We start from the raw sequence: 23,683 nt of genomic DNA on the forward strand, positions 1-23,683 counted from the left end.
CGCACAAAGACGACTGCATAAAGCAACTCGACTCAAAGAAATAGAGTGCTACGTACGCATTTGAAAGATTAAAAAACGCAAAATCAGAGGTTGTGTGTTTTTTTATTCACGTGTACGTGCTTACACGCTAATTATGGATTACCCAAATATTATTTTAGCAAAACTGATTTTAAGTGATTAAATACCAGTTCTGATCTTTGTTTTGGTACACTGATTTCGACATAAAAATATTGTCAAAAATTCGGCGTCAGTGTGGAACTGCAATTTCAATAATACAAAATCAATGAAAGTAGAGTTCGAAAGAACGTCGTTGTCTTATTGTTTTAAAATATAACTTTTCGGTGGAAATGTTTGAAAAGCCTTGTTGGAGAGGCTTTTACGGCCATCGTCTACGTTGTTGAGGTTCTCTTTAACCCGCATTACTTAAACGGAAATTTCTAATCAACACAATGTTCATCTCTTTTCGCCAAGTCTCAGTGAATCAGAACTGTCCATTATCATAACAAAAAGCCACAAAATGCAAGAACCAGCACGTTCGTTACTTAGGCCTTTTCACGTGTCGAGTTCCATTTTTGTCAGCGTAAAATTTCTCCTTTGCGCGTGCGTGACAATTAATACACGTGACATTTACCAGTCATCATGCTGACCTGTAAAAAACAGTATTTTCAATCAATACCTCCAGCGATGCATGCGATGAAGTCCATTTTTGACATCGCAAAACTTTCCTTTTGCGCATGGGTGACACGTTACGTCACGTGATAGGTCACGAGACATCATAGCATGGCTCCTTGACATGAGTTATTTGTTAGCCACGGGGATGTCATGTGTTTTGCTTTTGTCTTTTCCAGAACCGTTTAACATCATCATGACCAGAGCGACTGACCACAATAACTCTTTTTGATGAGTTGGCCCACATAAGGACGCCAAGATCCTAACAAATGAAATGGAAATACAAAAGTATATAAGTGCTTGTGAGTTTGATTCTGACGAAGAAATCTTACACTGTCCTTAAAAAAAAAAAAGAGTCAGCAAGTGAGATTATCCTGTGAAATTATCCTATAGTTGGTTATCCCGGTGGCAAGTGAAAGAATACACAAAGGACCTAAACGACCATGGAAAGGATTACTACCGAGAGCTGGGCATGTATATTGGGTAGCCTGTGGGGTCAGGTGGTTACAAGAACAAGGAGCGTTACCTCGGCATACTTCCGCAGGGTTTCAAAATCAGCTTGTGATAAAAATTGGTTGTACAGCACACCTACGGAGAAAATCAGTGTCAGAATAGCACAGCTTTAGCTAAATGTCAGGTTAGAATGGTACAGGCACTAAACAAAAGTTGTTTACCATTTTAAAAAAGTTTCCGGAAAATCCAGTTGGAAAATAAATGGAACTCGACTTTTCCGGTTGTTTTAGCGGAAAATTACCGGTAGCAAAGGAACATCTGAAAAGGTAGTCTTGTTTTTCCTGGTCGGAAATGTACCAAACGGAAATTCGTGCTCCATTTCCACTTAAAGTCAACTTTGATACCACTTTCAGGCTTTCGCCACCGTTTTCCGCTGAATGGAACTGTTGTTTGCTTTGCTTGCATAGCCACGGTTTCTGATTGGCTAAAAAACTTCGTGCCCTATTATCAACCAATCAGAAGCTGTACCCGTCGTGGCCAATTCGCACGCGTTTTTTCCTTCGCATGTTGCACGTGTGATTGGTTCTCCCCATCTTTTTTTGCTTTTCTAGGAGGCAGCGTTACCGAACGGTTACAGCAATGGACTAGCAATCACTAGTCCCTAATCTCCGTCCTGTCCTCGATTAAGCTTGCACTGACCGCCCAGTTTCTGTGTTTCGCGTGGAGAAATTTTTGCGACTTTGGATTTCATATCTTAATGTTGGGAACAAATTTTATGTTTTCAGTTTCGTCTGGGGAGTAATATTTGACAAAATATACCCGACAATTTCATGTTTAATAGAACATAGAAACGTCTAGTTTTCCATAACCAGTTTATTGCAAAGTCAAGGTATAAAAAACAAAGGGCGCACAGCAAACCTTCAGTGAACGTCATTCTGCTCCTCTCCAGTTCCCACAGTCGGATTTGGTCGCTTATTGTTGGTGGTATGATGGGAGTCTGGGAGAGAACACGAAAGAGTAAAAACAATAGGCTCCGTCCACACGTATCCTTTTTTGTTTGAAACCGGATATTTTTTTTTTCCGGTTTGGCGTACCGTCCACAGGTATCCGGAGAAAACTGTCACCGGAAACGCGCCTTTTCAAAAACTCTATCGAGAGGGGATTTTTGAAAACGCCGTTTTGCTGTTCTTGTGTGGATGGATGAAAACGGAGGTTTTTAAAAACGATTATGTCACGGTGTTGGACATCAGTAAAAGCGCATGCCCCCATCCAAGATGGTACTCATGGTTCAGTCACTATTGAGTGTTTTCACATGACTTCTCGACGGACATACCGTAAAATTCCGAAAGTAAGCCCCGGGGCTTATATTTTTCAAAGGCCCTTTTTGAGGGGCTTATTTTAATTCGGAGGGGCTTATGTACGGAGGGAAAGTCGCGCTTCTAAATCGATTGGGCTAGCTTGTAGTGGGAAAGAAATTTACCATTTTTGCCTTGCTTTACTTTGTTTTTGAGGGCAAATTCTAAATACAAGCCCCGCAGGGGGCTTATATTCGGAGGGTTTTTTTTGCGTTACGACTTTGGGGGGGGCTTATATTTGGAGGGGCCTACACACGGAGGGGCTTATTTTCGAAATTTTACGGTATTTGTGTTCCAAAAGTATGAGAAGGTGGCCATGTTGTGTTCCAAAGCAGTCCTGTGAGAGTTTAACTCTTTTCACATATAAAATTTAAATGCTTCCTTTTGTTGTAATAAATTTGCAGAGATGCTAGCCACGAGAGTGAAAACACTCTACTACGTTACTTTCCGTGTGGACGGGCAAAAACGATAAAAAAAAACCACAATGTGTGGACGGACGCCCATTTTTTTTTGAAAACGGAGAAAAAATTTCCATTTTCAGACAAAAACAGAAACGTGCGGACGGGGCCATAGTTCCCTTAAGAAACTCTTAAAAAGATTGTAAGGGAATAATTATTATCATCGCAAACGACCTAGGTGACACAGGGAATTTCTTGTTTTAGGAGAAATAGGCATATGCTTGCGCACGACAGAAGGTGTAATTATAAGGAACCGTCGACGCGGATCATTTCTCACTGGATACGGCCCAACCCCGCATTATAACAAACACCAGTAGAGTATGAGTATGCAAAAGTTGCGTCTATAACTGCGATGATCTTCTTTCATTTAAACACCAGTAATATTAAATGTATTAATACTACTCCGATTTAACGCTCTCCCGTTATCGTGACGTCTTTAATTTACGAAATTGCATTTCGAGATCGAATGTCGGATTTTAGAGCAAAATAACTTAGGAAAATGGGTGGGAAATTGAAGGAACAAAAGAAATGTTTTGACCTACCTTTTTAAGCATCTCTGGGTGTGCTCTAGTTCTCAAGAAATGAAGAATCTGCCATACAAACACATTTTTACGTTCGCTAAATAACGTTAAAAAAAGACGTCTCCAGGTTCCATGCCAAATCATCCTAGCGGATATTGGAAACGTGACTCAATAGGTGTGCAGGCGTGCATGTATAACTGTATTGACTTCCCTGTGGGTGAACTTTGAGAGAGAGAGTTTACAGTTTAATGTGAGGCATTTATCCTGCTAAGATTCCCAACCCAATAGCCTTTAAGAGGGACCAAAATTTTGATTCTCCTTGTGATAAAGCTGTTTAATCGTAGCATAAACGTTGCGAGAAATAGGAAATAATCAAAAGGTGAAAAAGGTTTTGATTATTACACAAATTCTCCCCATTAGGACCATGGCAAATGTAAGGAGAACAGTAAGGACACTATGTAGGTTGAACTTGGGTTTAAACGGGTAACACACTGACAATGTCATGACCAACAACTGAAAAACAGGTGTTTCTTTCACAGCCGCTTAGTCTTCCAAATAACACTCTCTCAAAATTCAGGGTTACCACGGCCACTCACAGTTAACCCAGGATTAGAACTAGGCAGGCTTCAAACAACTTCGCCCTTGAAGTGCACATTATGGGTGGGAACATGGGTAGCAAGGGTGGTGTGGTACAGTGGAGAGAGAGAGCAATTGCCTCCCACCATTGTGGCTAAGACTCAAATCCTGAAGGCGATGCCATTGAGTGTGATGTTGGTTGTTTTCTATACTCCGACAGGTTTTCTCCTGGTCCTCCGTTTTCTTCTCTCCTCAAAATCAACATTCCCAAAGTCCAATCTGAATTGGAATGGTAGATGAAGAACCATGTTGTGTGCAAACTAACACTAAATAGTTCATTTAATTTTACATTATTGTTTTATTATCTTTACAAAGAAGAAAGTTTGATTCAAGTTACCTGTTCAGCAGATATGCCACTTGCTAATGCCTGCAAAACATAGAATAAAGGAGATTCAGTTTGACACATGTTTAATTTTTCGAGTAATAAGCCAGGTATAATCCCTAGAAACAAAACAAAACTAGAAGTAAGAGAGCTGAACCATTCTTTACTGAAAACGACTGAAGGAAGTTTCACAATGTACGTTTCACACGGCAAGTTGAAGACTGACCGACTAACAGATCACACAGAAATAGCATGTTGAGAAATTAAGCTACACTCCTGACCAACTGACCAAGAGACACTTGTCATTATGGATAGGCACGATAATTTTTTTTATTATCACTAAGGCTCAGTTACACTGGGTACCAAAGGTTTTTCTTGTGTGAGGCAGGAATTTTCAGTGTTGGCCGAGACACATCTTCAGACTATGAAGACTTGACAGAAACCGGAAACTACATTAGAAAAGTCTCTAGTACCAAGGGTAAGGCTCATTGGGTTCATTTATGATTACTGGAACCCAGATGTTTCTCCACGTCCAAAGTGCGGTGGTTGAGATTCCTTGGGGACAAGGTGGGTGACTTTTTAAACTGTTTATTTTATGCCCAGACAGCTGTCATTTTTGGGCTGATTTTTTCTATAAAATCATCTAGATCTCCTTGATTGCCCAAGTCATCTCCAGATGATCATATGAAAACACCTTCAATGCAATGATGGGTGATCTGTAAAGTGATCAGGTCAATATTGCTCGGATAGTAGTGGATCAGTCTGCATATAGGCTGGTTTCCATTGTTTCGGCTGATCATGGGACACTATTGCCCAACACTCCTCCCCCTTCCCAGGGTGGTCATTAAGAGCCGGGGGCCGGGGATTTTCCCCGGCTACTAAGAGAGTAGCCCCTGGCTACTTTTATTGGAAAATAGACCAAAAATAGAACCAAAAGAAATCCCGAGCCGTTTGATTCCTCGACTACTTGTTGTATTTACGCGGCAACTTGGAAACTTAGTGACAACCCTGCCATCCCCACCAAAAATAAAAATGAGGAGATTGAGATGATCTGGATAGTTGTTATGTGAAAACCAGGATTAAATATCATTTATTACATCAATAATCTTGTAGGTTCTGATGGTAATTTTCACAATTATTGTAAAAATTACCATCAGAACCTACAAGATTGATCAAATTCAAGTAAAATACCTGTTGAACACTATCCCTTGTCAGCATGCCCACACAGAAATTGGGAAACCTACAAAAGACCAAAGACAATACATCTAAGATGAGAAATTTCAGTATATTTACAGCAAGAATATTGCATTTTTTGAACACACATAATCACATCCATACCTACAAATTATTTCTGCAAATAATCCCACAAGGGCAACCTGGAGGGTGGACCCTAAGTAGAATACATGTACATGTAAGTATACACACATAGGGTGAAAAAGAATTATTGGTCAAGTACAACAAAAATGAAATCAATCAAATTTCCATAAAAGCTAGGTTTTGGATGCTATCCAATGTTCAGAGGTGTTAACACAAATTCAACAAAATTAATTAATTAATTAATTAATGGTCTTTAGACTTTTACAGCTTTTGTCCTGAAATTTGGCTGTTATTGATAAGCAACTTATTACCAATCATAACTCCATTTCCTGCTGGCAATTTACTCGTCTTTATCTCAAGATAGGTACATATTATCTGCTTTAATTAAGATGGTATTTTTTTTAGCATAGAATGTGCAGTTTGTGCTAACAAAATAGACTTTACAACTATTTTCATTGATATGTTTGTTCTGAAATGGGCACGCAGGCCCCATAATTTAGCACGTTTTCCCTCCTGGGACCCTTGCATTACCCCTGGGTATTGAGCGTGGTATTCAAATGCTTTGCCAACATCAGGATCACTGGTCAGATCGCTTTTCTATGCATTCAAGCCCTGAGAGTGCATATATACTTGCGTCTTTGCCCTCCCTCCTCCCCTCAGCGATGAAAACCCAGTTATGCTGCACTTCTTCGCATACGCGGAAATTATTTTCGCCCATATCTTAGTATTCCCCGCGTGTGCCATAGAGGTGCAGCATATCAATGAAAATTCTCCTTCTATCAGTGTCCTACCCCTGGCAGATGTCATTAAGCCTCTACATACCTGTATAAGCATAAACACGATAGTTCGTCTCCACAACAATGAACCCCTTTTCATCTGTGTTGGTGACAGCTGTGCTTCCTAAAACACAGTCAGATTACATTAAATCAGCAAAAGAATCAAACTATAGACTACATACTAAAAACAAAGAAAAGGAAAAACTCTTGAGATTTTTTAGCATAGCAAACAGCAGTAAAACTTAATCATAGATTGGCTGTTAATTATCTAGCACATGTACTACACGAAATAAAGCAGTTTACTGTTCCCTATTAAATTGAGGAGACAAGGAAATAAAATGATGTTCCATTTTCTATCACAACGTCAGCCAGTCTCTTTTCATTCAGAAGGAAAAATATCATTGGAAATTATACCACCATACCGACTTTGTTAAAAGATCACCGACTAACCAATAAATGAATATTACTGTCACTGTTTCATAAATATTACCATCAAGTTAAAGTAGCTAGAAGGCTTCACTTTCATATGCCTGCATGGTTGGTTTTAAAGAACCCTTTGGCACTTTTCTTTGAACATATGATGTAACTATAATAATATTATTGTGGCAAATGACAAAAAAATCGAACAAATGGACATGTAAGCATGCAATGTGTTTATACCTACTGCAAAAGAACAAATTAACACATTCTTACAAAATGCACAATGCTATAAATTTTGGACTTGAAGAACAAGAGCTACACTTTATTAATTGATCAAAATTTTTCTCCCCCAGCTGGTTGTCTAATAAAGCTATATACCGGATGGTGGCCACTCTATGAATTTCAAGGTAAAGTTTTACCTATTCCAGCAGATGCCAGGTTGATGGCTAGTCTTGTAGGGTAGTACCGTTTGGATTTTCGCTAAAAGACAATATTTTTGTAAATTAGTTAATCTTATTTATACAGATCCATGATTAATTCATGTGCTTTTGATGAGAGTACAGGCAAGCAATTGCTACACTTACAACAGAGAGCATGAATTACCTTTCTTTGAAACACCAGACCAAACTCTCTAAGATGCTGAAGAAACTTGGATTGAGACTCGCTCATTCCATCTGTGGAATATTCCTTTATGACAAATAAAACCAAGCTTTCACTTAGATGTACATAATTGCATAAGCAAATTTTGTAAATAAAACAGTTATAAATGTGAAAAATAAAACTAATGATGCCAGGATGAACTTCAACCATGCTAACAACATTTTTTCATGGATATGCCCAATTTTTGCATTTTGGAACATTTTACTGTGTCTGCTTGCAGTCAATACAATCATGTAAAATATAAATTATCTCAGTATGTGTTTTTTAAGCAAACCTAGATATCTAATGAGAGTCAACAGTACAGTCACACAACAAAAAAGCCATGACATATGCATGCAATCTTTTTTCTTAGCAGTGTAATAAGACACAATAATTTTTTTTTACAAGTACCCTTTTTGTAATTAAACAAAATTAGTGTTATGTTTATTTTATAATAATACCTTTCCTAGGGTAGCAAAGCTGATCTGGAACAAAAATGAAAGACACTCCACAAGATCCATGCCGCGGCCCTGAAAATTGGTAAAAAGGCAGGGTTGAATTAGAGATCTAAGTCCTATGTCCTTGATAATGGTGTTAAAGATGAATTAACACTTGACAATTTTTTCTCTTAAAAAGGAACCAAAAATGAAACTAGCGCAGTTTCAACTAACGACAACCACATTTGTACCTCAACTGTCTCAAGGTATTGAAGTATGAAATACCAAACTTGAGAGGCAGTGTCCATCAACAGGAACTGAAATCCTGCTGGACTTATGACAGGCCTACTTCCAGGTGTTTCACTGAAGAAAAACAATTTACAGCAAGAAATACATTGTAAGCTACCGCTGATTGTGTTTTAGTTGAATATAAGGTCATTTGGTAAGTAAGCAAAAGTGTTTGAGATTTCAAAGAATACATTTAGTTGAGCTTGCACATAGACTTTTCACAGCCCACTATTTTTCTGTAAGATTTCCCACATTAAGCACTTTACCGTTATGGGCAGCCATGTTGGTTTCGAATGTACTGAGAGAGTGGAGCCCCAGGGTTAACAGTTGTGAGTGGAGCGGGAGGCTAGAATTTTTTTTGCCTCCCTCCAATTTGTCCCCAACCTCTAATAAATTAGATTTGATACTCATCCTCACATTAGACTTGATGCTTTTGAAACCAAGATGGCTGCTGTAAGGCCCTGTTAGGGTAAATTCCAACAGGTGACACATCACAGCAGAAATGGCGACAAATGACACAAAGATGGGTTGAAACGGCAACAGGGACAGAGAAAAGCACAAATACAATAATAAACACTGACAGCTACATGGCTTCCTTCACAATACACGAAGCAACAGGTGTTTGAAATTTAGACTGTGAGCAGTCTCTTTTCAGTCAGTTGAGTCTAAGCTTGGCAGGACTGGAGAGAGGGAAATGGCCAAGAGGGAAACTGGAGAGAGGCGCCTCCTCCCCAGCTTCCCCTCGGCTTCTTGTTTTTTACTTTGCTCGGTTTTCTCGCTCGTGTGACCATCCTGAGGGACTGCTCGCAGTCTATTTGAAATTCAGACTAAGGACATACGTAACCCCCCCTAAGAGGGCCTTGCTTGTAAGTGTAGGTGCTGGATCCCTATGATCTTAAGGAAAAATATGGGACTGTGAAGGGTCTAGCTGAGAAGCAACTAAAAAAATCCAGCCGTATGCACTTACCACTTCATGAGACCTGATAAAACCAAGACTCTGACCACATCCTGACTGACTACAGCACTCTCCTCTGTCGCTGTACAACCAGTCATGAAATGAAGAACAGCCTCAAGAAGGAAAAAAGTGCACTCATTAAAGTGATACAACTGATAAAATGAACAATAAACACGGTGGACTCAATTTGCTCAATATTCCAGAGGGATAAAGAGAATAAAAGAGGCTACTGTAAAATTGGGTGGTTTCTCGGTATGCATGAGATGCAAATCAGTGAAGAAATTTCTGTATGTAAGAGCTTTAACTCACAGCCGCTGCAATTTGGCAACTTAACAGATAAAAATGTTACAGTACAATTTTTTTTCTCGACTAGCTACACACTGAACAAAGAATCAAAATGAATGTGGAGGCTCGAAAAAGATGAAGTTAAAAATAAGGGTCCCAGGTTTTTCATTCATCAGACAATAAGCTTATAATCATACAGTTCTGTCAAGATCAATGACTGGTCAAACAATCTGTAGACTACACAAGCCACAGGTCCATTGCACTGGGCCAGGCTCCGGTTGCTTAAAAATTAGATAGTGCTAAACACCAGATAAATCGCTATCTAGTGGATAAGTATTTCAAAATCCAATTATGCTATAAATCCACTGGGTAGTTATTGGTCTGTTATCTGGTCTCAGTTGTTCAGAAGGTGGATAAAACTATATAGTTGTATTGTCTTGCAGTTGTCAAAATAAAAGTAAAAATTGTACCTCCCATCTTTCCATGCTGTATTTATCAAGGAATGGAATGTCTCGCGCGTGCTTGTCCCGTTCTGGCTGATCACCTGAGCCTATCCATGGATTTCCTCTAAAATCAAATGAAAAAAAAAACAACACCATGCCAGTTTGTTCTTAATTTAAGAATCTATAAAAATTTAATAAGCGCCACTCTGTTGGTGTCACCTTTCAGTTAGCAGTATCTTGCACGTGCATGTGCACTTCCCTCTGTTTTATTAATTCCACATGCTCTTGTTTGATCCTTCTCATTTAATCTTCGTTTGAGACACACTTTACTCTTTATCGGCGAAGGAATAACTGATATAAAAGCACAATGTTCGAATATACTCCTAAATGCTTTAGTGCTCCTAAATTACTAAATAACAAGTACCATGCGTCAATATCCTGAGTCAGTTTATATGGTCAGGGCTTCGCTCTAGCAGGCCTAGGTGGCTGCTGGTGCCTTACTCTTTATTTGCTCTTGAGTGAATAGGAAATGTTAGGTTTTTTGTAGAATATTTCTATCAAAATCCTATAATTTCCTCGGATTTAATCATTTGCTGGGCACCCTGGATTTCACAGGTTCAGAGCATGAAGATCGCTTTTCTCTGAGCACAGCCTTGATGGTAATTTTTTTCACACAAAAGTTTAGCGTTCTTAACCTACCCTCCACAAAGTGCAATCTTGAGGTTGCTACGGAAAATTGCATTCATCTCAAGTCTGTTTGTAGTCCCACCACTTGATTCTCTCCATATTCTAAGAGCTTTTAGTCGATTTACAGATCCTATATAATGCCTGCAATTAAGTACACATGCATTGTTTGAGAAAGAACTGCTTGTACTACAATGTAAGTACACTCCACTCTATATGTACAAATACATATATGACAGGTCAAAATTAAATTCTGGTTAAAATTTTTTAACCTAGGTTTAATCTCATTTTCCTTAGTCTCGTAGCCCTAATTATTCATAAATTACGACTAGGAAACAAAGGAATCAACCTAGGTTAGTAAATTATTATTATTATTTCTAGCTTTATCTAGGATCATCAGTACAAGCAAGAGATGGACGGAGGTACATTTTGCTGTTCATATTATTAATATAGTGCCCACTCAAAGTCATCAAGAATAATATTTCGAGAATTCACAAAGGAAGTCACCATCAAAATAAGTATAATTGTTATGACATGAGCATAAAAGTAGCATCTGGTAACATCTATTCCCAGCTTAAACCTGCAAAATATCCTTTGAGCTAGAAAGCTAAGGAAAGTCTGAATCAAAGATTGCTGAATACCCATTTAACAAGAGAGTGGATTTTACCTTCAACAAAACCAACACGATGGTAAGGTCAAAGGAGGGGTTTCACTACAAACAAATTGAACAGAAATTATTGCCCATTAGCATGAATATCTTACTTCTGGTGATCACTTTTCACCCATGCAGCAACCAAAGTTTCAGGCACTGGCTGATCTGCAAACAACGTCCTCATCACAAACTGTTTAGCAAGCTCTGGTAATTCCCTTGAAAAGATCACAAAATAACTGTTTCACTTTACACAAGAGATGATTATTATTACACTTATTATGGCCGAGCTCACTTGATGTTATCAGTAGCCTTGCAGCTCCTCAGAACCTCTAATTTAATTAGACCCTATGGGTCACAGCTCTTTTATTTTGAGGCTGGGTTTCACTGTCACCTTTGTTTTGATTATTGTTTTACGAACCAACAATCCAGTGAGGTCTTCTGAGAGTGGCAAGGTCGCCTGATGTTATGATCAAAGATGCCTTTTAAAAATTTGTTTTAAGATGTTATCGGTGAATCTTTATTTGCTATGGTTGGTTACCCTGGTGATAATGCACCCTCTGCAAAGGTCAAGCCAGAGATCAGAAATCTTTTAAAGTTCTTTAATGATATCCTCATAAATCTGTTTGCACAGTACTATAAGTGCTAATAGCAGCTTAATTATGCTCGACCACACTTCCCAAATTGTGTTTAATCTGAGTTCCAAAAACCCCCACTTTCAAAATGAGGCTACATGCAAAACCTCTCGTAAGGAAATGATTTTTATTTGAACGAGAATAGAAAACTATTTTCAAATCAAAGATTTTGCACTTACACTATCGGTACCCTAGTCCCCTTCGCAGCTGCTCGGCTCGAGTCATGGAAGCTTCCCGGTGAGCTTGCGTGACTCCAGCCCGTATGGCTGTGAAGGAGACTGGGGGCATCTCCAGAAGCAACTGAGGTAGTTTATTTAATAATCAAGATTTCTTTAACTAATATTGATCATTTCCTTAGACCCAGTTCAAACTTTAAGCTTAATACCTCTTTAGGTCAACCCAAATGATACAAGCTCGATGGGTGATTCAGATGCCAACTCAATTCAATTCATTTTCACAACGTACAACGGTTTACAATGCTTACTAGTGAAAGTAAATTAACGTAATTTATGCATTAGGTGCAAACCATGAGAAATCCGATGTTTGAAAAGACAGCGCTCCACATGTCAAAATTCCGTCAACCCAAATTAGATATGTTGGACTTACTTGATTCAAACGTCGATCTCTTCATGTACTTAATATAATTTGAAGGGATTAGGTTTGGTAAATGAAAAGTTCGACGTTTGGACTGGACTTCAGTGAACTTAGCTTTGTGTTGATTCAGCAGTGCTTTTTTGGAAATAGAAATAGTAAGATGCTGATCAATTTTATGTTTATGCAAGTCCACAATCCACAATTTCCACAGAAACACCTTCGAATTGACGTTCTCTGTTCCTTCCTACCGTAGGAAAAAGGAAAGTGACGCCAATCCAAAAGCAACATATTTTCCTTTTTTAAGGGTCCTTATATACGTAAAAGCTAAACTTGCGTGCATGTTGAGCACGCGTCGAGAAGTACGCGAAAGCATTTTTATGAAAACTGACAAGCAGTAATATGGGATATATTACCTGAACACTGCCAAACAAATTGCTGGGTGATTATATAACCTATCCAATATCCCAGAAGGTAAACTCCCGAGGTATTGATGCAGATCTCGACACTGCAAATGGCGAAAAAATGACGACCCATCGGCCGCCATATTGGACATCGGATATGTTACCGAGTGCACTGGACCTAGCGCTCAATATAAAGCTCCCCCCAGACTCCCCGGACATAATAGTCTTTCATTTTACTGCCGATCATCCATCAACAAAGGTCACCTTTTTCCGGCTCCTGAATTTATTTTAGAATTGCTTTCATTTAGTTGTGTCTCAAGTTTACTTCAGTCGGCTGGAAAGCACCACCAGGCCCATAGCTCTTGCACAACAGACTGGCTCTTAGGAGGTATCGAGCGTAAAGCGATGTTTTACGCTTCGCTGCTGTCGAGAGAAAATATTCTTTGTTTATTTACGTAAGACTTTACTCTTCTCGCCCGTCGTTTCGTGTTGAACGATCGCGTCGAATTCTGGTCGATCAAGCCATGGGATTTGGACTGCAACTCAGGTTGTTGCTGTGGAAAAATTTTACCTTAAAAAAGCGGGCGCCGGTAAGTGTCTCGATGTATTGTCCCCGATAGAAAAGAGTGCATCGATCTGCTCCATCTTGCGCATTTTCCATTTGATGTGGGCCAATTCCAGTCTTTCTCACACACATTGACTACAAAGGGAACACGCAAACATGATTTAATTCTTTTTCTTTCAGTTTGCTGTCCTGATAGAAGTACTCAAACCGCTAGTTTTATTTCTCATTTTGATGGGCATTCGATTTAGACGAGAACCGGATTTTGTCCCGGAGGGTAAGCTACCTGTAAAGATCCATTGAAGCGTTTATAATTCAACTTACAATCTATTTAGTGTGACAATGACTGTGCAAACTAGCAGTTTTCAAATAAGAGGTATCTTCTTTTGAAAGACTAAGGAAACGGTTTGTAAATAGTATGAAAAGCACAAAGGCGCTGAAATTTAGTTTAGGAAAGAGAAATATAACCATTCTTATGAACAATATTAATACTGCTCATGCTTAAAAGTTGATTGGACGACATCGATGAGTTAATTTTTTTTTTAGTTGGGAGGGGGGCGAGACGGGGGTGTTGGATTGTAGAAATGTACACTGTCGGTTATTTTGAAGAAGAGAAACACGAGGCAGCATATGTTAACTGTACAATCCCACTTAAGGGACAGGTTAATACAGTCACCTGCTCATATCGGACAGATTGGAACAAAAGGTGCATAAAATTAATATTTAGCACTAATTATTAGATGAGGCTGAATAATGTATATCGACGCCCTCCATTATACGCATATTTCTTCAGATCATCATCAAAGCCAAATACAATATTTGTTTTATCATTTAATGAAGTAAGTGATATTAATCCATTAAGTTGATATTTGCTGTCTAAGCAGTAGTTTGGCTATTTCTTATTTTCCGCTATTTTCTCCAGCTCAACCAAAACAGCTGAGCTAATGCAGGGCTTCTTGGTTACCATCCCTTTTTCTGTTGCTATCCTGCGCTAATGATATCATTTTACTGTATTATTGCAAACATCTTCCAAATTTGGTCACCGTTTGCTTAGGCCACAGATTTAGGTTGTTTACCTTCTACGACAAATTTCTGGAAATTGGGATGTAAGTGGTAAATGTTTTTTTGGCTCGTCCCACTGGAAAATTCCCGGGGCAAACGGAAATTCTGAAAAGTTAGTCCTGTTTTCCTGGTTGGGACGTTCCGAATGGAAGCAGTGTTTCTTTCGGCCAGCAAGGTACTGGTGTATGTTCGCATATGATGGAATAGGATCTAGGCGCCAGTTCAAAAGGTGGATAATGCTATTTGGTGGATAAATCCCTATCCACTAGAAAGAGCAATAGTTTCCCAAACGCTTATCCACTGGATAGTGATTTATCTGGTGGATAGTGCTATTCAACGTTGGAACAACTGGGGCCAGGATGGTACCAGTGACAAAGCCACAGGAAGATATGACTGGCATATGACAACCAGGTTTAACTTAATCCAGAAGTCTCCAGTTTATTTTTCAGTGATTCTGAATCAGTACCAGCAGAGTGCAGAGAAAGTTGGGCAAGCTGTAGTTTGCATGCACTTAAGTCCCAAAAAACTAGCCTGAAAAAATTTTGATGAACAGGATTACACAGTTCTTCTGTAATTTGAATTCCCAAAAACATTCACTTTCGCATTTTTTTTCTGTTTCTTTCTCTCTAGTCACTTGTTCAGCTCGCGCTCAGTCTGATAACCCGGATGAGCTAGGTCATACACAAGACTCGTTTCTGCTTCCGGTTGTTTTTTTTTTTAGTACAATCTCTATATGTAACAGTAGCTAACAAGGTTGCTGCACATCAGATGGAATTTTTAATCAAACTAGTAACAGTTTTTATTTTTAGGTATTAGTTATTTTGTTTATGTTTCATTTTAAGTATTTTTTGTTTCAGTCATTAGTACGTGTGCTGAATGCATAATTTTTTAAAAATGATGTGATAATTTTTGTTGATGGACTTGGAGTTGTCAAAAAATTTCCCACCTCTTCACGTACAGGTGTATGATCCCAATTAAGTTGTAACCATACAGCTGTATGCGAGGGGGTGGAGGATTAAAAATGTCTGATATCCTGAAAAGGAAAATATGCTATTGGCAACTGAAACAAACAAAAGATAATATTTAGAGTTACATAATTATTTGAATGGTAATATTGAAAAATGTTATCTCATGCCCTCATGCCCTCCTGGCAGATGATGTTATTGTACTGATCGTTGCAAGGAGGTGTGCAGCTGTTTAAACATACGTCAAGTTCTATTTTTACCACTTACATGTAAAGTTTTGTTTTCATTTGTTTCAATGGGTTTCAAAGGGTTTTAAAATTCAAAATAAGTGGCCCTCCCTCCATTCAAACAAACAAACAAACGAAAAATACAATAAAATTATGTTGTAGCTAATTTTCTATCTCAGGCAATTTTTCTTTTCCCTTTGTTTCAACTTCATTAGCATAATATTATTATATTACCATAACAAAAACAAAAGAAAAACAAAAATTACCTGAGATAAAAAATTAACTACAAAATATATATTAATGTAAAATGCAAGTACATGAAAAACGCCATTTAGTAATAAATAAATGAATACCGGTATGCAGGTCACAATTAAATTGAGGTTAAAATTTTTTAACCCTTTCAGCCCTAAGATCCACATACAAATTATCCAGACTGACTTCCTTATATTTCTTTTAAGAATAGTTGAAAGAATTTGGTTTAAGATCAAAGTATTCTCAGACCCTTGGTAATCAGTTAAGTAATTCTCATAACCTTTACTCTTGATGATCTGCTGATGTTGTTAGGAGAAAATTGATGTTGGTCACTCTTGGGGCCTAAAAGGTCAACCTAAGTTGATTCTCAATTTCATTTGTTTCGTAGCCTTCATTATTCATGAATTAAGGCTAGGAGACAGAGGAAATAGAAAGCTAGTAATTAACCAAAGGTTGCGAAGTGTGGGTGACAACGATCGAAGGTCAAAATGCTTTTGCTCCATTGCTGTTCTTTGCATAAGTTTCACATGATAGATAGTCAAAACCACGCATGATCAGATTGCGAGTGATGGAAGGTCCAAATGTGTGTGATCAGATTATGAGTGATGGGATTCCAGTGGAAGTCCAAATGAATGCTGGTTACATACATGCCACGCAAGTATAATAACAGCCTGGAGATTAGGACTGTGGGCTCCTCTTGCTACCTGCAATCAGCCTAGGTTAAATAATGTTAATCTGACTTGTAACAAATTAATATAGGTACTGAAATAATGAAAATATGAATTTTTGGTATATTGATAGAAATGTGGAATGAAGAAACAAATGCAAAGTAGATCATGGCAGTTAAAGACACAACTTATGTAGTTGCGAAAAGAAAGCCTGAAAAATAATATAACTTAAACATGGACATGAACAGATAAATGAGCTCAATATCATTAACTACTTGTTTTCTACTGTCACAGAGGTATTTCCAGTGCGGGCGCTGCCTTCATCAGGAATTATTCCTCTGCTACAGCAGTTCTGCAATAATAAAGATAAAGATGAGCATGGCTTTCCAGTCCACCCAAATGCGAGGTAATGAAGTTCAAGTTAATGTAACTAAAGAATATATATTTTACATACAGTAAACTACAGCTCATAAGTCCTCCCCCTCTCTTTATATAGTGGATATAGCTTTTATTGAAGTGAATTCAATTTTTTTAACCATGGTTTAATTTTTAAAGGTTAAAAAAGGGAGTTAATTCAAAACGTTTTTTGATCAGCACTGCTTTGTAGCTTGGTTTCAATTTTAATTCAAGTACTCGTTGCCACAATTTCCCAGAGTAAGGTGGTTTTTTTTACATGTTTTCTTATGTAAAGCTGGAAGTTTTCTTTTTTATGATTAGTGTTAGTTCAATTTAAGAAGATTCATTCTTATATTCTATTGTATAATATCGTTAGTTGCTAGTTTTTCTTTCTTTCCATTCCTTTGTTATAGCCTGAAGGATTTTACCGTGTCTAAATAAAGTTATCTTATCCTATCTTATCTTGAAACACATTTTTAATCAAATTATTAGTCCATTAGTCACCCATCCTCACCCTCTGCACCCTTGTTTTGTAAGCAGCACCGGAGTACCATAAAACCTCTAGCAGGAGAGAAGAGAAACATTAACATTAAGCCCTCATATGGCATTTAATCTAGGGGCTTAATCTGCCTTCTCCCAATTTTCGAAGGCAAGTGCTACAACGAGCTGCAAAAATGTTGAGACACTGATGAAAAACTGGCCTTTCTTACTTCAAATTGCTGCTGGTCACACATCTGTGAGATAAAATACTAATTTCCACCCTGCCCTCCGTTCAAAGTTGTTCCTCCAAGTTTTGAGCATGATCTTATAGGCAACTTTGATAAGGGGAGGAGGGGGGAGCACAAGGTCATGGACAGGCAATTTAAGCCAAAACAAGGTAAGTAATTTACAGCTCTGGTTGTAGCTCTCTCCATTTCACCTTCCCAGGCTGTCCTGCTAATCTGAAACTTGGGTAAATAATCTTGATAACCAATGTTTGAAGGTAGTGAATAACTATTGCTTTTCCCCCTCTAGTATTGGTGCTGTTCTGGATCATATTGCTGAAATTCTGTCATCCCCTGGTCTGTCTACTGCTCAGGATCTACAGACACTACCTGAGGATTATAAAGATTTTGATAAAAACTTCAAAAAGTTTGTGTCAAATGCACAAAATGTTGACAGTAAGTCTTCTTTAGTAAAATTTTTACTCACATGAGTATCCAGAGTTGCTCAGAATACTGGAGTAAATTAAAGAAGGAAATATTCTAAATTAATTCCTTTAAAGAAATGTTATGCTTATAATACCTGAACATTCCTTCTCCCCATAAATTTGTAGAATTTTCTTCACATAGAATCAGTAGTTAAATTTAATCAGGTGTTTTACAAATCCAGCCAGGCCAAGACTTCTCTATGTTTATTTCTTTTGTGAGTAGCTCTTCCCATAAATTTTTTAATCATGTTCTTTGCAGCAGTCAGTATCTAGTAGTGTCAGGTTAACTGTAGTTGTTGCTAGAATTTGTTGCAGCTTATTACTCGTAGGTCAATTTTTTTAGGGGCACTCAGGACAGTTTTTTATCACACAATCGAACTACAGTATTTACCTTTTGAGCAAATCCTGTCCCAAAGTATTTGAAAAATCATGATAAGTTGTGATTATAATATTATTCTAAGGAAATTAACTTTGTTATCTTATGTCCATTTTTGTAATGTAGATTTCACAATAAAGGAAATATTAAAAGATCCCAATGAAGTGCAGCAGCTCATGCATAACCTGTCCATTCCACCTTCCGTATCAGAGGGTCTCCTGAACACAACAGTCAACACAAAGGAGGTAAAAAAGAAAAAAGAACTGTACTGGAGTACTATTAACCCTTTGAACAGTCCTACTAGCTTTGATTATTATGAGGGTGCAAAATAGAAAGTCAGTTTTAGTACAGCTTGCCATTGGGGAAAGATGTATCTTACATGTGGCTGTCATTTTATCTAGCCCCCCCTCCCCCCCCCCCAAAAAAAAAAAAAAAAAAAAAACAATTGATGAGTAGGATTGATTACAATTCTTCTGTAATTTGAATATTCCCCCCAAAACGTCACTTGCCAACACGTTAAATAAAAACAGAATTCACCAGCCTGGTAGCAAAATCCACTAACCCTGGGCTATATGACACACCTTTCTTTGCACACTGATTATCAAATCTCTCTTTGTAACATCACTTAGGGTGTTTTCCATTTGTCAGAATAGGCCAGTCAGACCAGTCAGTTAGCACATGAAATCAGCTTTTTCCAAGAGTTTTTGCTGAAAAACCATTTTCTTTTGTGCATACTATTTAGGATTTGACTGATCTGGCTGCCGGAGTGGATAGTTTTGATTAAAAGTGAAATTCATTACAACGGGAATGGTCTGACCGGGCAGTTCTGACAAATGGAAAGTGCCCGTAGTCTCTTTGGTATTTGTACGTCTTATTAACTGCTTCAAATTCTATCAACTAATTCATCAGGGACATGTATGGAGATCAGTGTGGATCATAAGGGTTAAATGAAGCTGTGAAGTGTGTAGGATAACATGAGTGGTTTGTATAATTTATGACTTGGGTTATTCGGTAAAATTTCTTTTATTTTTCAGCTCATAAAATTTGTGAATGCTCATGGAAGAGACCTTTTGAACCAGCAACATTTTGGAAGCCATTTGGCGGGTCAAAACCAGGGAGGTCTTCCAGGAATTCCTCCACATGCTGCTTCATCTGGGCCTGGTCTATTGGGGTTAATGTTCAGTGTCATGAATCGCCTCCAGAATCCTGCGCCAACTGTGCCTCCAACTCCACAAGTCAACCTCACTATCGAACCGGTTCGTATGCTGTTACATCTGCAGGAGCATTTGCAACCATTCATTTCAGTCTTATCTTTGGTCAACAACAACAACAACAAACAACAACAAGTTTACAACAATTTATTTGAAAATACAGTTGAACCCCTATAAAGCGGCCACCCTATATTAAGTGACCAGTAATCAAAGTCCTGAAATAATATTATAGAAAAGAATATTGTGAAAAAACCTCTGTTTATCAGCTGCCTCCATCAAGTGGCTGTGGCCACCCTTTTGGCTATCCTGGTGAAATTCTCCCATTGTTAGTTTGGCTTTAATATGATGAAGGAAAATACAGTCCTTCAGGAATAGAAGGTGACAATTAATTGTCGCGTATTTGGTTTCAAAGTAGAGTCATATTTCTGCCAAAGATTACGTTATTTTATGACAATTCCCTGTCAATCATTGAGCGTCCAACCTCTTATAAGTGGCCACTTTGCGGTACCCCAAGGGTGGCTGTTCAATGGAGTTCAGCAGTTCATTAGGATGGATCCTTACTCTCATCCTACAATGATGGCCTCATCCCTTAGTTCTGAAATTCAGAACACCTCTAGTATTGCTGTTTTCACACCTTACCTCTCTTAATGCTTGTAGGTAGTTTTCCCTTCCTTTACTTTTTTCTCTTGTATTCTTGCAGTATTTCTTCTCACTTTTTCTTTTTCGTTTTTGCACTTGCATGTTCAGCCTTATCTATTTTTATCCTATTTAATGATTATTTTCTATGTTGTAAAGAAATGTTTTGTGATTAGTTAAATTGTCTTGCCGATGCTAGTATTATATTCATTAATTTAGTTATATATTTTTAAAGGTGGTCCTTTTTATAAGCCTTATTGTCTTCCTTGAGCTCCCTTGCCTCATCTTTCTTGAATTTTGTTTCCATATTTAATTTAGATGGCAAAATGATGATAAAAATAAAATTAAAAAATCCTAATCCTCTCAGATCGGGGGTAAGGGTAGTTAATCTGAGGATGGCATATCATTCAGGCATTCCAAGAAAAAGTTTAGGAGAAGAACACAAGATTCCACCCCATTAATTTCACTCAAAAATATCATGTCCAAGTTATTGTAGCTGCCCCCTAAAATGAAAATTTTACTACTTGGTTTTATAACCTTATATTTCTTTTTTCAGACTTCTAACATTCCTGATCTGCCTCTGAATACTTCCTCGTGCAATACAACGGAACTGGAGAAAATTCTGGTGCTCAAAAGTGCAAGCCAAAAGGTGCGTTTGCAGATAGAAATGATATTATTTGTTATAAAGAAGACAGTTGCATTAACTGTAGCATACCTGTACAACTACACAGCAAGACTGACATCCAATTATTCCAGTGAAGAATGGACTGGTTTTTAACTGTATTTTTAATTCTTCATTTTGTAGGAAACACTTCGTTACCTATGCGGTTTAACACCTTCACAAGCGCAGATGTTAGCTGGCTTTTTACAGAATCATATAGATCGAAGTGCTGCCATGCAAAAGGTTGGCTGGACTGTCTGTGTTTTTTTTTTGTACGTGTATTGTTTGACTGAATACCATATGCTTTTTCGTCAGTCGTTACGTTTGGCCATTGGAGTACAGATGCACGGCTGATGTCATAGAAGTATTTTTCTTTGCTTTGTGCAACGAAGCGCGCAGTTTTGAAAATGTTTGCAAGTTTACTGCGGATCTAGTAGACTGAAGCCTCAATTAAAGTTAAGCAGTGTACGGGTGAGGAAGAAACATTTAGCAACACCACGAGATGCGTTAACGCCTAAATTAGAACAAAACCTCCAACAGCCCTATGCACCTTGACGTAATCTGTGATCTATACTTAAACACACCCTTACTAGGTTGCGTGTAGGACTGGATCAGTCTTGTGTCGAATTGCACTCTGGGAATGCTTTTGGAGGCGAAGTGTACCCAGTTTTCCTGCGCAACCTTGCAATAGCCAATAAAAGAAGTGACAGCATGCCCAGCATTAACCTGCGTAGCATGGCGGTTTTGGTTGGGCGCGCTGTGTAATAAAGGCGGGCTAGGGCAGAGAAAGCGCGAGGAGATTGGGGCGGGAGCAACTAGGTTTTCATTTCTCTCGGCTTCGCCGCTCGTTCTCGCGCGCTTCGCGCGCGAATTTCGCGGTTGCGCCCGGCTCGACGAAACCGCCATGCTACGCAGGCTAGCCCAGCATTGACCCACTGTTACATGTATGTATGACCTCAAAGTGGCTAATGCAGGCGTAGACATTGAACAATCCTTGTCGATTTGTTAAGTCACGTTTTGGGTCTCGATAAACGATAAGCTCTTCCGGTTCAGTCAGCAGCTTCTTGGACCTTACAAACACTTTGTATCAGTCATGACTATGCATCCTTTTTCTTATTTTTTTCCAGCTGAATGTAACCCGGGAGGATTTGATTGCGTACAACAAGTCTTATGAAAAACTAAGAGGAGATGTAAGTGTTGTACAGTTTAAAGAAACCCTTTTCTATTGGTTTGCGCTACTAAGAAAAAATGTCCGATCCCTGAAGCGTTATTGCCGTAGCTCTTCTTAACAATAGAGAAATTTAGAGTCACATCCACAGCAAATGGCAAACGGTAATTTGTACCACTTGGCCAAGTTTTCCCGCCTTAACTTGTCGTTTACTGTTCATTATAACAACGCGGAAATCAGAAGATTCACGCCAGTTTTTTCCTCAAGAACTGTTTTGAGCTGTTTTTCTCTGCTCATTTTCTATTTTGAGAATTTTAACTTTCTTTTGAATTAGCGATTAAACTAAAATATTATCGCTCACATCAATCTTAAATTCTGGTCTCTAGCGAAAACACAGACCACTAACCGCGTCCCTTTAGCGAACTCTACTGCCTGATAACTATTCAGAAAAGTGCCAAAAAACTGTTTAGGTTACTTCTGATAAAACTAGTTAGACCGAGCATTCTTTTTGAGAGCTGCCTTCTTTTGTGGCTTTTAAAATAAAGAGTTTGACCGGCTTAACTTTAGGCGTCGTAAGTCATGCGTTACAATTTATGAAACTTAGCCTGCGAGAGAGCTGTCCATTTCGAGTGGCAAGCTAATCGATCCGCGCGAGAACGGGCAAGTAAGTAGCGTCAACTTTCGCGTGCCACTTGCGTGTGACCTTCCATTTTTCCCTCCTCCAATTTTAGATAAAGAACTTGACTCAATTTGTACACTTGGTGCAAGAAGGAATAGAACTTGCGCAATTACTGCGGATTAACCTATCATTTACTGAAGGACTTCAGAACAAGTCATCGTCGGAAAGAAAGAAAATCTACCTTCATGAGATGTGGAAGAATCTCGGCCCAATCATATGTGGCCCTGATCCCAGCGCACAGCCCTCTAAAAAGGTGGTAGACCACATGTATGACTACCGTTGTCGGACGACAGCTTGTAGAACACGGACCATGCGCCTTATGTTGTATCTTTTGCTTCACAATCCTACAATTGTTTACTCTCCCAATGGGACCGCCGCTGACGACATCATCAAGAAGGTAAATGTCGTGGTCAGGCTGTTGTTTTCATTTCTTTAGGTAGTTTAGAGTTTTCTACTTTTTCCTTTGATAATATCTCTTCCTTCTTTACTGCTACGAGTAACGCTTCTGTGTTTCTCTCAAGCGGTAGCCCAGTCCAGCTTCTTCTATCCGCACACAATCTTCTACTCAAATCATACCATGTCCCCCACATTTTCGAGGCTTTTAAAAACGGTCCACGTCACTAGTTGGGTTTATTACATTCCATAAATGGTTCTATTAATTTCCCTGTTTACCTGTCTCTCCAATTCCATCTTA

At 38.5% G+C, this 23,683-nt stretch overlaps 3 protein-coding genes across 3 annotated transcripts in view; 2 read left to right on the forward strand and 1 right to left on the reverse strand.

The window, feature by feature from the left end:
- Positions 1-83: 83 nt before the first annotated feature.
- On the reverse strand, positions 84-13,089 carry LOC140936516 (general transcription factor IIH subunit 4-like). Its single transcript, XM_073386002.1, has 17 exons — positions 12,950-13,089; positions 11,421-11,525; positions 10,674-10,802; positions 10,002-10,098; positions 9,259-9,359; positions 8,255-8,366; positions 8,028-8,096; positions 7,531-7,614; positions 7,347-7,407; positions 6,554-6,631; positions 5,753-5,804; positions 5,606-5,654; positions 4,430-4,459; positions 3,478-3,525; positions 2,041-2,119; positions 1,196-1,257; positions 84-931 (listed from the first exon to the last, which is right to left on the reverse strand). Exons 1-17 carry the CDS (start codon positions 13,087-13,089, stop codon positions 821-823), a joined length of 1,407 nt encoding a protein of 468 aa, XP_073242103.1. The 3' UTR covers positions 84-820.
- A 151-nt stretch (positions 13,090-13,240) lies between these two features.
- On the forward strand, positions 13,241-20,129 carry LOC140936791 (ATP-binding cassette sub-family A member 2-like). Its single transcript, XM_073386278.1, has 6 exons — positions 13,241-13,527; positions 13,683-13,776; positions 16,968-17,079; positions 18,084-18,229; positions 18,761-18,879; positions 19,669-20,129. The coding sequence occupies exons 1-6, from the start codon at positions 13,462-13,464 to the stop codon at positions 20,020-20,022; spliced, it is 891 nt and encodes a 296-aa protein (XP_073242379.1). The 5' UTR covers positions 13,241-13,461; the 3' UTR covers positions 20,023-20,129.
- Positions 20,130-20,974: 845 nt separating this feature from the next.
- The window catches only part of LOC140936788 (ATP-binding cassette sub-family A member 2-like), a 46,887-nt gene continuing 44,178 nt past the window's right edge, over positions 20,975-23,683 (forward strand). Inside the window, exons 1-4 of the mRNA XM_073386275.1 lie at positions 20,975-21,130; positions 21,287-21,385; positions 22,270-22,332; positions 23,042-23,386. Of these exons, the coding sequence (XP_073242376.1) occupies positions 20,990-21,130; positions 21,287-21,385; positions 22,270-22,332; positions 23,042-23,386 (648 nt within the window). The 5' untranslated portion in view covers positions 20,975-20,989. The remainder of the gene's footprint in view (positions 21,131-21,286; positions 21,386-22,269; positions 22,333-23,041; positions 23,387-23,683) is intronic.

This window comes from Porites lutea, chromosome 5 (assembly GCF_958299795.1).
Source record: "Porites lutea chromosome 5, jaPorLute2.1, whole genome shotgun sequence".
Lineage (NCBI taxonomy): Eukaryota > Metazoa > Cnidaria > Anthozoa > Scleractinia > Poritidae > Porites > Porites lutea.